The following is a 13,203-nucleotide window of genomic DNA, read 5'->3' on the forward strand; positions in this document are numbered from 1 at the left end:
AAATAAATAAATAAATAAATATGTCCCCATATCTTCAAGTGTAGATTTTATATTAGGACTATATGAAAGGCAAGAGTGCAGAGGAACAGAGTATGGGCCCTGGTGTCCCCGTTCCCTGGTGTGTCAGCCATGGCCCCATCCCAGGGCACTGCCTCACAGAATTGCTTCCCTCTTTTGATTTAGCTTCAGCAAACTCTGCAGAAATAAACACATCCTCATCTGTTTCCAACAGGGCAAGCACTGTATACTCGATGTGTCAGGAAATGCTATCAAACGACTACAAGTTGCACAACTCTATCCCATCGCTATCTTCATTAAGCCTAAATCATGGGAGCCTCTGATGTAAGTATAAACTCCTCCAAGCTCCTCCAAGTGATTTTTATATATATTTGGGGGGGGGGGCTGTAATCTCAAGTGGCACATCACAGGTCTGGAATCTGTGTTTTGCCTGTCTTCTAAAATCAGTAATAACATTAGGATGTGAGAACAGTGAAGACTTGCTCTCCATGCATACCATCTGCTGTACCCCAGAGTCTCAAGGAATGAGCCAAAGCTGCCTTTGAACCTTTCCCAGTTGGACATGTGGGCTTAGGTGCTGGACCATGAAGGACTCCCCACCAGTGCTCGGAGTACTTGTTCCAACCTCGCAGCAGGTTCACCAAGGACTTGTGTGTCACAGCTTGTCCCATCCAGCCTTGGGTGTTCTTGGGGTGTAGTCACAGTGCACACACATGGGTGAACCAGAGGGTAAACCTGTGTCAGACTCACAGTGTATGCTTCTTCACCAGCCCTTCATATGCTTGAAGAGCAAGAGGATAAGCAAGGACCTGCATGACAAGAGAGGGGTAAACACTCCTTCCAAGAAGGAAAAGAGAAGGCACCAATTTCATGCTGTCTCTAGGCGGACTAATTTCGGTACTAAGGAAAATCTTGGGATTAAGGGAACAATTAAGCAGCTTAAGTGCATAACTGGAAGGACAAAAAAAGTTATGAGGCAACCAATGTCAAGAGTGTCAAGAGCAAGTCAAATTGACCTTATTTTCTTATGTCAGGAGATGAGTATCAATAATTGTATCATCTTGATTTTTATTCTGGCTCTTGACACATGCCCATGGGACATTCTCAGTAGTAGCTTAAGGAAATATTGTCCAGAGGGAATCATTAGAGCATGTGCACAACCACACTCAGACGGTCATTGAAAATGGAAGTGGGAGGATAACAGATATCCTGAAAGTGTATTTCCTGAGCTGTCGGACTACTCGTTATTTTCATTAATTACTTGGACAATGAATTGGGCAGTACTTTTGTAAAGTTTATGACTAACTCTAGGCTGAGAGAGGTGGAAAGCACTTTGGAGGAGAGGATTAAAATTCAATGTAAAATGAGTAAGACGAAATTCAGCACAGACAAAGGAGAGAAAATGAAATGCACAAGTACAAGCAGGGAATAATTAAGCAATAGCACTGCAGAAAAGCATCTGGCAGTTGGGATGGATCACACAGGAATATGAATGGATGGTTAATGCTGTTGCAAAAAAGGAAACTGCCACTGTGGGCTGCATTAACATCAGTGTTGTGTAAAGACAACATAGACAGTTATTTTGTTTTAGTTGGTAGGGATAAGGCTTCAGCTGGAGTGCTGTCCTGGTTCTGGGTACCACCCGGGAAGTGGAGGAGGAAAGGGGGGAGAGAAGATTGAGGAGAAAATAGGGTAGTGATCTTCACAGTAGTTAAAGCTCAGGATAAAATACACATTTTCCATGTACAACTATGGAGAGAATATATTGGCTTAATTTGCTGTGATGTGGATGACAGTTAGAACTCCACTCTTCTGTCACCAAAAGCTTTGCAAACACCAGGTGACGCCATAGGTATCTGTTGTATAACTAAAATGTAGATATCCCTCACTCCTGTGACAGATGCATATCTGGTTATGGTAAATGTATGACTGCAAACATTGGGTCATAGAGCTGGAGACAGCTAACATGCCCCACCCCATGACTGAATGTGCATCCTTTTTGGCCATACCTTTTGGTGCCTGCAGGCCCAGGCACATTACAGGGAATGATGCACGATATGTGGTACTTTTAAAGTCCTATTCAGATCAAAGACATATTAGGTTGGATGAATTCTTCACATTTCTTCCAGCCCTGCAATTCACTTATATTCTGATTATCTATAGAAAGGTCAAGGAAGTCTGACAGCCATTGATTGCTTTAAGATGGATCTTAACCTGCAGTTTTCCCATCCATAAAATGCTTCCATTATTTGTTTAATGCTTACATTGCATCTGGTGTGATAAAAATGTAGTAAATAAATAGGCTTTTTACTCTGAAAATACATTAGAAACAACCAAATATGTGGCGATAACTTGAAGGCTTAGCTGATGTGCTGTAAGAACAACAAATCCCTGAAAAGATTGACTGGAAAGAATTATGAAAAGGCAAAATATTATGACAATCACCCTATTAATAAACCAAAGCAATGCTAATATTTCACTTAGGACAAAACAAATTATGCAGAGTTAGCAGAATTTTCCTTAGTAGTATAAATCAAAAGTAAGCTATTCTTCATTCTCTAAACCTAAACCTGCATCAGTGTTGATAGAACAGTAGGGATAAACAAAGTGAAATCCATGATATGACTTTGAATTCTTTGTTCTACAGTATCGCACGGAAAACACCCTTAATTAGAAATCTAGACTTTAACAGGGCAGCAAAAGTCCATTTATATCAGTATTAGTTTGGAATCTTTTTGCAGGTATACGCTTTATAGAAATAAGTTATGTAAAGCCAATACACCACCTCCTGAAAAAAATGAGAAAAAAGTAATGAATTCAGGCATTCTAAATTACTGTATTCCCTGCAGCCTGCTTTCCACAAGTAACATTTTTATCTAGTTAATCTATCTAATATGTATTTTTCTTATCAAACATATAAGATTCTAAATTTTATTCTTTAATTTTCTAGAATTAGAAAATCATCTAATTCTAACTATAATTTTATTCTAGAGTTCTTATAATATAAATAGTATCAATCTCTTTTAAGAATTGTATTGAGAATAATGGCATAATTCTAAACTCCCTGCTCACAAAAATCATTTATTTTATTTAGTAATGAAGTTAAATCACTCAGGTCTGGCTAAACTTATCTTCTTGCTGCCCAGGAGATGCAGGGCAGCTTTCCACATTCTCATAGTGGGTAAAGCCATCTCATTTGTACCCTGGGGTAAGAAGAAGCATATGGGCAGTTCCCACAGATGAACAGCAAATTCTCAACCTAATTTTTCTCATGGCAATTTGTTTGTGCAGCCCTCTTTTTTGCTATAATCAGAAAACATAAAAAATTATAGGAATTATACCAGTATAAAATCTGCTTGAAATGATAGATCTGCCATAACTGCTACCCTTGCTCATACAAATGAGTTGAAGGTTAATTTTAGAGAAAGTTAAAATCATAGAAGACAAAAAAAAAAAAAAAACTAATCAGAAAATTAGACTTTTTTCCCTTCCTGCCTTCCTTCCGTCTTTGCCCACCTCTACACGACTCCACCTCACAGGTTTAATCCCAGGGGGGACCCTGTTGGTACCTCTCTACCTCTCTTTAGAAGAGGGAGGATAGTGGTTGGATCACAAGGATGAGAGCTGGAAGTAATGAAGAGGCTGTCTGGGAGAGTGCTTCATTGGGAGAGGAGAAAAACTCTGGGAAAGATGCCTGGAGGGACAGCTCGTTGCAAGCATTTTTAATTCACCATCTGTGCAGGTCCCTGGCTAGAAAAGAAAAAAAAAATCGAAGGGACCCTTGTTTGACAGCATTTTTAATTCACTATGAGCGATAGTCCTCCATCTTCTCTATCCTCTCTCCTGGAGGCACAGGTTGGGCAGAGGCTTGAATACAACTAGCAGTTTTACACCACAGGCAAATTTATGTCCTGCAAATATAATACAAATTTCTGCTTATTCCAAGGCATTTATTCACTTAAGTGCTTGTTTATATTTTTATTTATGTTTTCTCTTCTGATAGTCAAAGATATTGAGGAAACCTCAGAAATTTACCAGGAACAGATCTGGAAGGAGGAGAATGTTTTTAGCACTAGAATACTGGCTGAGTGAGATAAAATGTGAAGTTCACCTGCAAATTTGCAATGCTATTTCCTGCTCCAAGCCAGAATTTCAGTTCAGTCACTGAAAGACACATTCACATAGGCACAGCTGATGAGAAAACTGACTGAACTCAATTAGATAGCGATCCTTCCAATAAATAGAATTAGTAGTATTACAAATTTAGCAGCATAACGCAGATTGGCATATATTAAACCTGTTTATACAATCCACAATGACTGCCACAATCTTTTCATAGGTATCTTTCTTATCCTTCATTTTATAAATCTGCTTTCTGCAGTGCACTGGTACTTCCAGAGAGATGTACTAAGCAGTGTTCCCACTCATATGGTTTAGTTATACAGATAGACAACTTTCAGTCCTTTCTACAAAAATATTTTTGCATCTGGGACAACTTACAGGGTGCTTTTCAGAAGTTAGGTGGGAATTAGCTGTAACGAGTTCAGACTGTGGAGCACTTCATAGATCATTTTTTATGCACCATCATGCACATAATTTCCTACATGCATCAAACATGTCAAACTGTATACAGCCCATTACCACATAATCATATGATTCAGTGCAAGGCATTAAATCAGATTTATGTAGGACACAAGGTGCTCACTTCTCTTGCTTTCTGAGTTGCCTCAGAAAATTTCCCTCGTGTTTTAAGAAAACTGAATCCATGCTGTAGAAACTCCTAAAACAATAAAATTCTATTTATTATTACTAATTAATTTGGATATCTGTAGGCATGTATGTGTAAGGCACTGAATGATTATGAGCTTGATTCTTTGCAAGTATACAGTGGTATTAACAACCGAGCATGCATGGGCAAGACAACTCATTACTTACAGCTATTAAATAATGCCTCTGTTGAAACAGAAATGCTTCATCAAATAACAAAAGATTTGCAATAATAGAATACTACTGGCACTTTCTACATTTTTACATTTATTGGTACCCTGAACATTTTAGAGTCTACAAGACACTCTTGACTGGGAATCTCTATATTTAGTCAGAAGGAACTGGAACAAAAGAGAACACAAATAAGTAACTCATCATAACTCTTCCTTCCACAAAGACTTAGTTTGATGTCTTGTGACTTTACAGAACTCATGCCCAGACCTGAACCCAGAAGTCTTTCTGGAAGACAGTGCATGGGTCCCTCTGGGGCTGCCCTACAGGGTTCACAATGACTCCGGGCTTTCTCTAATAGACTCAGGATTTTCACTGCATGCAATCCTGCCTTTATTCATGATTTCTTCACTTCAACTACCCCAGCTTCAGTCAAGCCTCAGATTCAAGTCCAAGCCTCAACAGCTTGGACAACCTCATTCAGCCAAGACAGGCAGCCTTGAGCCTGGGAAATAAGGAGGCTCCTGAAGGATCTTCAGCTCTGGAGGCAGAAGTGCCTTAAGTGCTCAGACCTTGAGACCTCCTTGGCTCCCAAACTAAGCCAGGGGTTCCTGATGCCAAATGTCCCTTTCAGTTAGCAGTTACCAAATCCAGGCCTTGTATATTGTTTGAGAATGTGATGTGGTAAACCCAAAATAAAAATCTAGGGGAGAAATGGGAAATAGTCAGAGGTAAAATCTGGACATGTAGGTTTATACTACATAAAAATGAGATTATAAGTATAAACTACTGAAGCTGCTCATGAACTGATGGAACAGTTTCAGCACTTGATTCCTATACCAATCTCAGTCAATCTCTGAATTAAGTTGAGTGTATCTTTTAGAAAACTCTTTGAGTAAGAATCTAAACTTGATGACTTCCTCTCTGTTTCTAGGGAAATGAATAAACGTCTTACAGAGGAGCAAGCCAAGAAAACCTATGATCGAGCAATTAAATTAGAACAAGAATTTGGAGAATATTTTACAGGTATGTTTTATTAAAAACAGTTGTTTCCCAAGGTGTAGTCTTTTCTTACAAAACAACTTACAAAAGGCTCTGTCACTGGAATAAAGTGCATATTAGTATAGTGTGGCCACTGTAAAGACTGTTAGAGTGGGACTATTGTTTCCCATGAAATTCAAGGGCAGTTTGATGCCCTGAAGGAATAGCTGTGCATGAATTTTATTCCCTCCCTGCCCCAAACGTGCTTTTGCTGAAATGAGTAAAAATGTTGCGTCATTGCATTCATACATACCAAGGCAGAATTCCTCACTGCCTCAAGACAATCATATAATCATGGAATACTAGAATATCCCAAGTTGGAAAGGACCCACATGGATCGTGGAAGGGAAAGAGAAAGGCATCTTCTTCCTGACCTGGAGAAGAGCAGGATTTAAGGCCTCTGGGCTGCAGCATTTCTTTTGGGCTGGATTAGGCAGCTCTATACTCACTCAACTGGTATTTGTGGATAGCACTCAGAAGCTCCCACTGCTTGCATATGCTGACAATGCACATGATCTGAACTGCAATTCCAGATTTCTGCTGTGAGGACAAGCAATTAAAGAGTATAGAGATTGCTTTGTGTTGCAGTTGCTTTATCTTCTGTAACTTTTGGCCTGATCTAATTAAATTTTGCAGGCAAAGGTGACTTTATTATAGCCAGGTCAGGTAAAGAACAGGCTGTAAATCTGATGCTACTCATTAGCTTCTAAATCAAATTAAATGTTAAGTTTGACTTGAAACGGTGGGAACCTACCACGCTGCCCTCATGAGACAGAGCTACGTGTTCTCTAAATTAACCTTGCTCATTGACTTTACTATAAGCAGTGGGATGGGTCTTTGTCATGGGAAGGTTCCACTGTTTTGAACTTTGTTGCCATCTGCAAGGTGTATGAGTTTTCCATAATCAAAGCATCACAGGGCTGCTATTTCTATTGATTGCATAACTATCTGTAAGTACACTGAAAATCTGCTGACAAAGAATGCTGTAGAATATGTCAATTAAAAGAAGTATTGATATGTTTTCTTACCACAGCTATTGTCCAAGGAGATAGCTTAGAAGATATATATAATCAATGCAAACTTGTAATTGAAGAACAATCTGGGCCTTTCATCTGGATTCCTTCAAAGGAAAAATTATAAATTAGCCACTGCACCTCTGATTACGACGGGAGAATATTTAGAAGAAAACCATAATATACTATTTGGAGGCTTTCCTGTTTTTGTTGCATTTATGTTCTTTGCAGTCAATGTGAATTTTGATGAATGTACAACACAAAGTGTTTGAAGCCATGAAGGACACTGATGGGTCAAAGGGTAGGAACAAAAAGACTTCTACCATATAAAGCAAATCTGTTGTGTGCTGAAAGCACCAGTTGTAGGTATAAACTTTTGACATGGAGACCCTCTGTCAAGGGGAGCTAGCCACCTCCTGTGCCCGTGCGGACATTTTGATCAATTTCAATGGCTGAGCTCAGTGTGTTGATTGCTTTAAAGAGAAGTTCCCAGCTCTTGAACCTCATATAGGGCTTGATCCTGCAAGGCGCTCAGCACTTGACCCCAGTTCCTACACATGTGAGTAGTCCATTGACTTGGAGTCACTTGTGATCCTTCCCTATGCCGTTCAGTCCCATCAGTTCCAGTAGGACTGTTCATGTGCTTAAAGCTAAGCACGGGCTTAAGTGTTTTGCTAGATCAGGGCCACATGCACCTTGCAAAATCAATCTCAGAGTACTTGGTCCACTTCCTACTGAAGTCATTGGTAGGTCTGTCTTTGACTTGACTGGGAGGTGGATCCTATTCTAAGCTTGTCATTGCACATTTGTAGTTGGTACACCTCTACTTTGGTAACTATGCACATCTTTTGATTTCTGAAACCAAGTCAAGCATTTCTTTTCTCCCCTTTGGAAACACTATTGCATCAGGAACTAATAACAATATAATTTATTTTAACGGAGTCTGGGGGTGAGAGAGGATGGAAGCATTTCACATCACACGTATGTGCACACAAACCCATTCCCGTGCAGACACACACAAGTATGAGGATTCACAGCACCTATGTTGACAAGGAGGGATACAACTGGGAAAAGCTTTAAAATTTTTGATTGTCTATTTTATCATTTATATTGATAGAAGGCACTTAAAGATGGAATAATTTATAAAAATAAAAATATATTGATGTATAGAAACTAATTTCTATAGGTACAAATGTTTTTGTGAGATATTTTGTAAAGATTAATTAATTGAAAGATTAAATATTTACACCCTTGTGAGACTGTAAAATGTAAAGAGGACCATCAAGTTGCATTATCCCTTTTCTGTAACAAATTCTCTATTACTAATGACAAGCAAGATAATTCCTTAAATTGCAGTTGTCAGATTGTTTGTCTCTCAATCTAATCCTCTCCCTTGCCTCTATTTAATCATGATGAGCTCCTGTGGGAAGATCTCTTGAACTGACTGCCCTGCAGGACCTTTTCTGAACACAAAAGGATAATGCATCTTTAAACTGAAATGGATGATTTTACAGAAGCAAGATGTCAGTGCTTGAGTGCAGTTATAACACTTCACCCGAAAATGTTTTATGATTGTTCTTGTTTCTTTAAATGAAATACCAAAAGTATTTGATCTTTCCTCTCTTTGTAGGCAGGCAGGTCAGCAACTAACTTGTATCTTCATTCATTTCACAGTCAACAAGGGTCTTAAAAGCAAAAACTGAGGCAATGGTCATTTGTGAGGGATTTGGGGAATGTCTGTGGAATCGCAGTTTAGGGTGCAGGGAAAGAGGAGAGGGAGGTATTTTTTTCTCATTTCACATTGCCCTTCTTTTGTATACTGATGCTGTTCTTCACTCTGACACAGAAGGGGACAACTGCAAGAGATACAATGACAGTAAGCTGAATTGCCTTTGCTGCTGCTGGACCAAGTTTTATAGAAAACCCACAATCTCCTGCCTGCTATGCTGCAGGAGTCCAATACTTATTAGCTGGTGGCTACAGCAACTCTAATGTTTAAGGACGTTTTAAGGGCAAATGCTAAATAGACTTCTCAGTCACTTGTCCATTTGAAGCTTACATTTCTGCGCCCTGTCAAGCTGACAGGTATATCCAGCCAACCTCCACAGAGAGTGCAATGAGCTGGATGTTTGCAATATAGCCACCAGTGGTGACAAGGTTAAAATGCAGGCATTTCAGTGGCCCTGAGGTGGCCCCTCACGTACTGCCCTGCTATGGTAACTTTGAGAAGTTCACACTTCTTTTACAACTATTTTTCTTGCCTGGCCAGCACAGATTTATGTACGAGGGATTCAGTTAAGTCTCCAAAAGAGCTTTGTAACCAGAAGGGCTAGAAACTTTTTTTATAACATAAAAATGAATGAAAGCTTAGATTTTGGGTAATTCTGCAGAAATCCACAGTGTCCCCAGATCTTTGGATTATTCCAGGCTGGCAAAGTACTATTGCCCCAGGCTGGCAAATAGCCCACCAGACCTGAAAAAAAAATAAGTATCCTAAAGCAGGAACTTCATTCTAATTTTCAGCTCTGTTTTTAAGCAATCAATTACACCTGCTTCTTTGTTTCTTAGTTCAGCATGCAACCTTTTACAGCACTATCCTTCTAGTAACTGTTTTGCTTTGTCATGTGCTGTGCTTTACAGTGAACAGTAACACTATGGCTGAGTACAATCAATTTTTCCATCAGTCCTTGGTTACTGTAGTAACACTATTTATTTTTCCTTGTCTGTTGTTTGTGCTTCCAGTTTAGAGTTGCCATTGCACTTCTTCTTTTTTTTTTTTTTTTTTTTTTAATAAAATATATATTTAAAAACAATTCACCAAGAGAAGCAGTAAGAAGTCTTATTTCTCTTAGGACTTATACTCCCATTTGTTTTGTGTGTTGATGTTTGTGTTTCACGTTTCAGCATCCTCAGAGCTGCAGTTCATTTTTGCATTGCAGCTGTTCAGATCATACTGGGTGGTAGTGGGAGGAGGAAGAGAAACACAAGATTCATGCAAAATTACATCTGGTGCAAAAAAAAAAAAAAAAAAAAAAAAAAAAAGTCCAAAATCACAACCCACAGCAATTGGCACCTGAGATCATATTGATGCTAACACAGCTTAGAGTAATCAGTTTCCTTTTCTGTCCGTGTAAAAGACTAGCGAGTGTCTAAACATGAGACAAATGCAAATGCTGGACCCTTTAGGAAAAGTGCCAGATCACACCCCTGGTGCTATTTCTCATGTTCTGGCACAGTGTGTAGCACCATAGGGTCTAAGCAGAACCAAAATTATCACAGTTTTTGTCCACCCATGAATGATCACAATGGCATCTTGCTAGCTTTGTGCAGATGTGCAATATTACAACCAATTTATTTCTCCTTGCCACAGAGCATCTTCCGTGCACTGACTCATTGAGAGCTTGCTAACAGGGCTCAGTGAAAAGGCTCTCTTTGTTGGTCTAATGGTCTGACCATGAACCAGTGAAAGAGCCTCTTTCTTGCTTAATTTCCCTTCCTACAGAGGTACCCTGTCCATGCTAGCGCTTTGTAATTTCTTTGGTAGTAAAGGCTGTTTCTAGATTAATATTCTGTGATGTAATTGTGTTTGTAGCTAGCATGGTTTGATGCTCTGGTGTGGATAGGGTCCTAGGAACCACCCTGTGAAAGTCAAGGATAAGAAATCTCTCCGTTGCACTGAAATTTCAAATCTTCATCCTGGAGAGTGGCATTGAACCTGGGCTAATAACCACTACGAGCCAGCAACAGTGTCCTAGCTATACAACATCCACCTACCTATTTACATTTGTTTTCTATGGAGAAATTTTTGGTGTTACACCATCACTGTTACTAGCTCATCAGCAGTCAGTCAAATTGTATTTTTGCTTTGGGTTTCTCCTTATTTTCTTTTTCTTTTTTCAAATTATATCCCTGACCAGAGGATTCAGTGAGTGACAACATATGAGGATATTTGTAGGGAAAACAGTGTTAATGCACAAAAGTTTCCATTTTCTTTTCAAGCTGCAGATTTAAAGCCATAATATCTGCCATATTCACAGAAAAGTGGTCTTTTATGTTCATAGCTTTTAATCTCAGCATTTCTTCTCTTGAACATTTTGTCTGCCATGTTATGCATGCGGTTCACTGTGCAACTGCATTCATGTGCTCAGGCCCATGCTTTGGTGAAATAAATGTGTTTTCCTGTTCCATTAAAAATAAGACATCTTGTCAATTAGCTCAGAGGTAAGAATGAGGTTGTCATTATGTAAAAACAAATTGACTGTTCCCTTGCAGGATATTTTAGGGCACAAATCAGAATAAAGCTGACAGCAAATAACAGCTAAAACCTTTTCAACACACAGCTAGCCTAGATCCTCAGCTGGTGGAAATCACGGTCACTCCACCAGTTTCAGTGGAGTCCATCCCATTTACACCACCTGAATTTAAACATCCATCCTTTTCATTATGTCAACCTTTTAGCACTACTGTAAAGCACCAGGGCCGTGTTATTAACAGCAACTCAGCACTTTCCACCATTATTAATGTCTATATTACATTAATACATCATTACCTAGAGGGCTAAGTTCTGGACCAAGATCCCTTGGAGGTAGGTGCAGTGAAATTACCAAATGTGAAGACACCTCATGGGCCAAATGCTATGGCCAGATTTTCAGAAGGCTTCAGCACCACTGTCATCTCACCAAGAGCAATAGGAACCCCGCTGGCCCTTTCGAGAATCTGTAGGGTGAGGAGTCTGAGGTGTGAGCCATCGTCACTCACCCTGCGTTACCAGCTTACACTTCTTGCCCTGACCTACAGCCCAGGTACCTTGTTCTGGTGTCAAAGAGCATTCCTGAGGATGGGCAGTAGCCAGTATCCTAGGCAAGATCTTTGGAAAAAATATAAAATAATAATAATATTAATAAAAAGACAACACTGTTGGCTCTTAGTGGGATAGCAATCTTTCCATTTCTGGATTTGTGTTCCTAAATTTGAAACGGTCAGCCCGAATTTCTGAGTGCAACAGTCTGCACGCGGCAGGCTACTCCATCTGGCATGCTGGCCAATGCGTGTCTCTTTGGCAGGATGTTTCTCAGTCCAGCTGTAGTGTGGGGTACTCAGAATCTGAACTGGAGTTTACAAAATACCCTGTCCAGCTTACACTCCTGTTATGTGTAAATACTTTGCGCATCCATTCCATTTGTGTAAAGAATAAAGCACACACAATTATAAAATTCAAGATGTATATTTCATACTAACCGTGTCCTTGCTTATTTATTCCAGTCCAAGCTCTCAGCTGTGGTTCAGTTGTAAATGCTTGATAGAGTGTTTATAAATATGTCATGAATTTTATTATAAATATTAATATTAAAGCATTTTTACACTTTATAGCAAATGGCTTCTTCACAAGGCATAATTTGTCTTTTTTCCTTAAAGCAGAATAGTAAAAAAGAATGAATATGCTCTTAATATGTCTTGAGACCCTATCACATCTGTCACACAAGACAGACAAATCTGGAAGTGGGATGGTGATTTCAAGAACAACCGAGGATAAAGAAACTTTTCTTTCTTGTACTTTTTCCTCTTTGACTTCACAGTAATGTGACAGTTGCCACAAAGAAGATTCACTCTGGTGAGCTACTGGCAGGGTCTCCACATCACTTTTTTGCTGTATATTGGGTAACATTAACATCTTGACAAATAATTATCAGATTTTTTTCGTTTAGTTAAGGACTCTTTTTCTATGTTTCTGACACCACAGCCATTGGGCTAAGTATTGTAATAGTCACATGCTTGCAAGCAGTTTAGTGGAGCATAAACTTCAGTTGTGCTATGGGATCCCAACAGCCCAAGAGCCTTGGCTGTTGGCCATCCCAAGAAAGTCTTTGCAGATGTCTTGTGGGCTCTGGGGAGGTCACGTGAACATTGTCAATTTTCAGCAGAGACAGAAACGCAACAGGGACACTGCTTTTGAGACACAGCCTGTACTAAATTCAGTCTGCAGAGGACCACAGAGCTTCCATATGGCTCTGGGAGCCAGAACTGACACTACAGGGAGAAAAATTCTGTTCATGGAGTTTTACGTGCATAATCACAAGGATGGTTAATCATCTAAACATTCATTGTGAAGCTTTAGAGTTCTTGAATAGATTTAGAAGAGGGAGAGAAGCCAAACAACAGTTCACATTCATATGCAGATGAGCATAACTTAAAA

At 39.4% G+C, this 13,203-nt stretch overlaps 1 protein-coding gene across 7 annotated transcripts in view; it reads left to right on the forward strand.

The window, feature by feature from the left end:
* DLG2 (discs large MAGUK scaffold protein 2) overlaps nt 1-8,532 on the forward strand; it is a gene marked incomplete at its 5' end in the record, with an annotated part of 1,037,476 nt that extends 1,028,944 nt beyond the window's left edge. For all 7 annotated transcript variants that reach the window (XM_082764777.1, XM_082764780.1, XM_082764778.1 and 4 more), the window contains 3 exons: nt 233-342; nt 5,891-5,982; nt 7,031-8,532. In XM_082764777.1, coding sequence (XP_082620903.1) covers nt 233-342; nt 5,891-5,982; nt 7,031-7,137 — 309 coding nt within the window. In that variant the 3' untranslated portion in view covers nt 7,138-8,532. The remainder of the gene's footprint in view (nt 1-232; nt 343-5,890; nt 5,983-7,030) is intronic.
* Nucleotides 8,533-13,203: the final 4,671 nt, after the last annotated feature.

Source organism: Aythya marila (genome assembly GCF_965140915.1).
Source record: "Aythya marila genome assembly, chromosome: 1".
In the NCBI taxonomy this organism is placed as follows: domain Eukaryota; kingdom Metazoa; phylum Chordata; class Aves; order Anseriformes; family Anatidae; genus Aythya; species Aythya marila.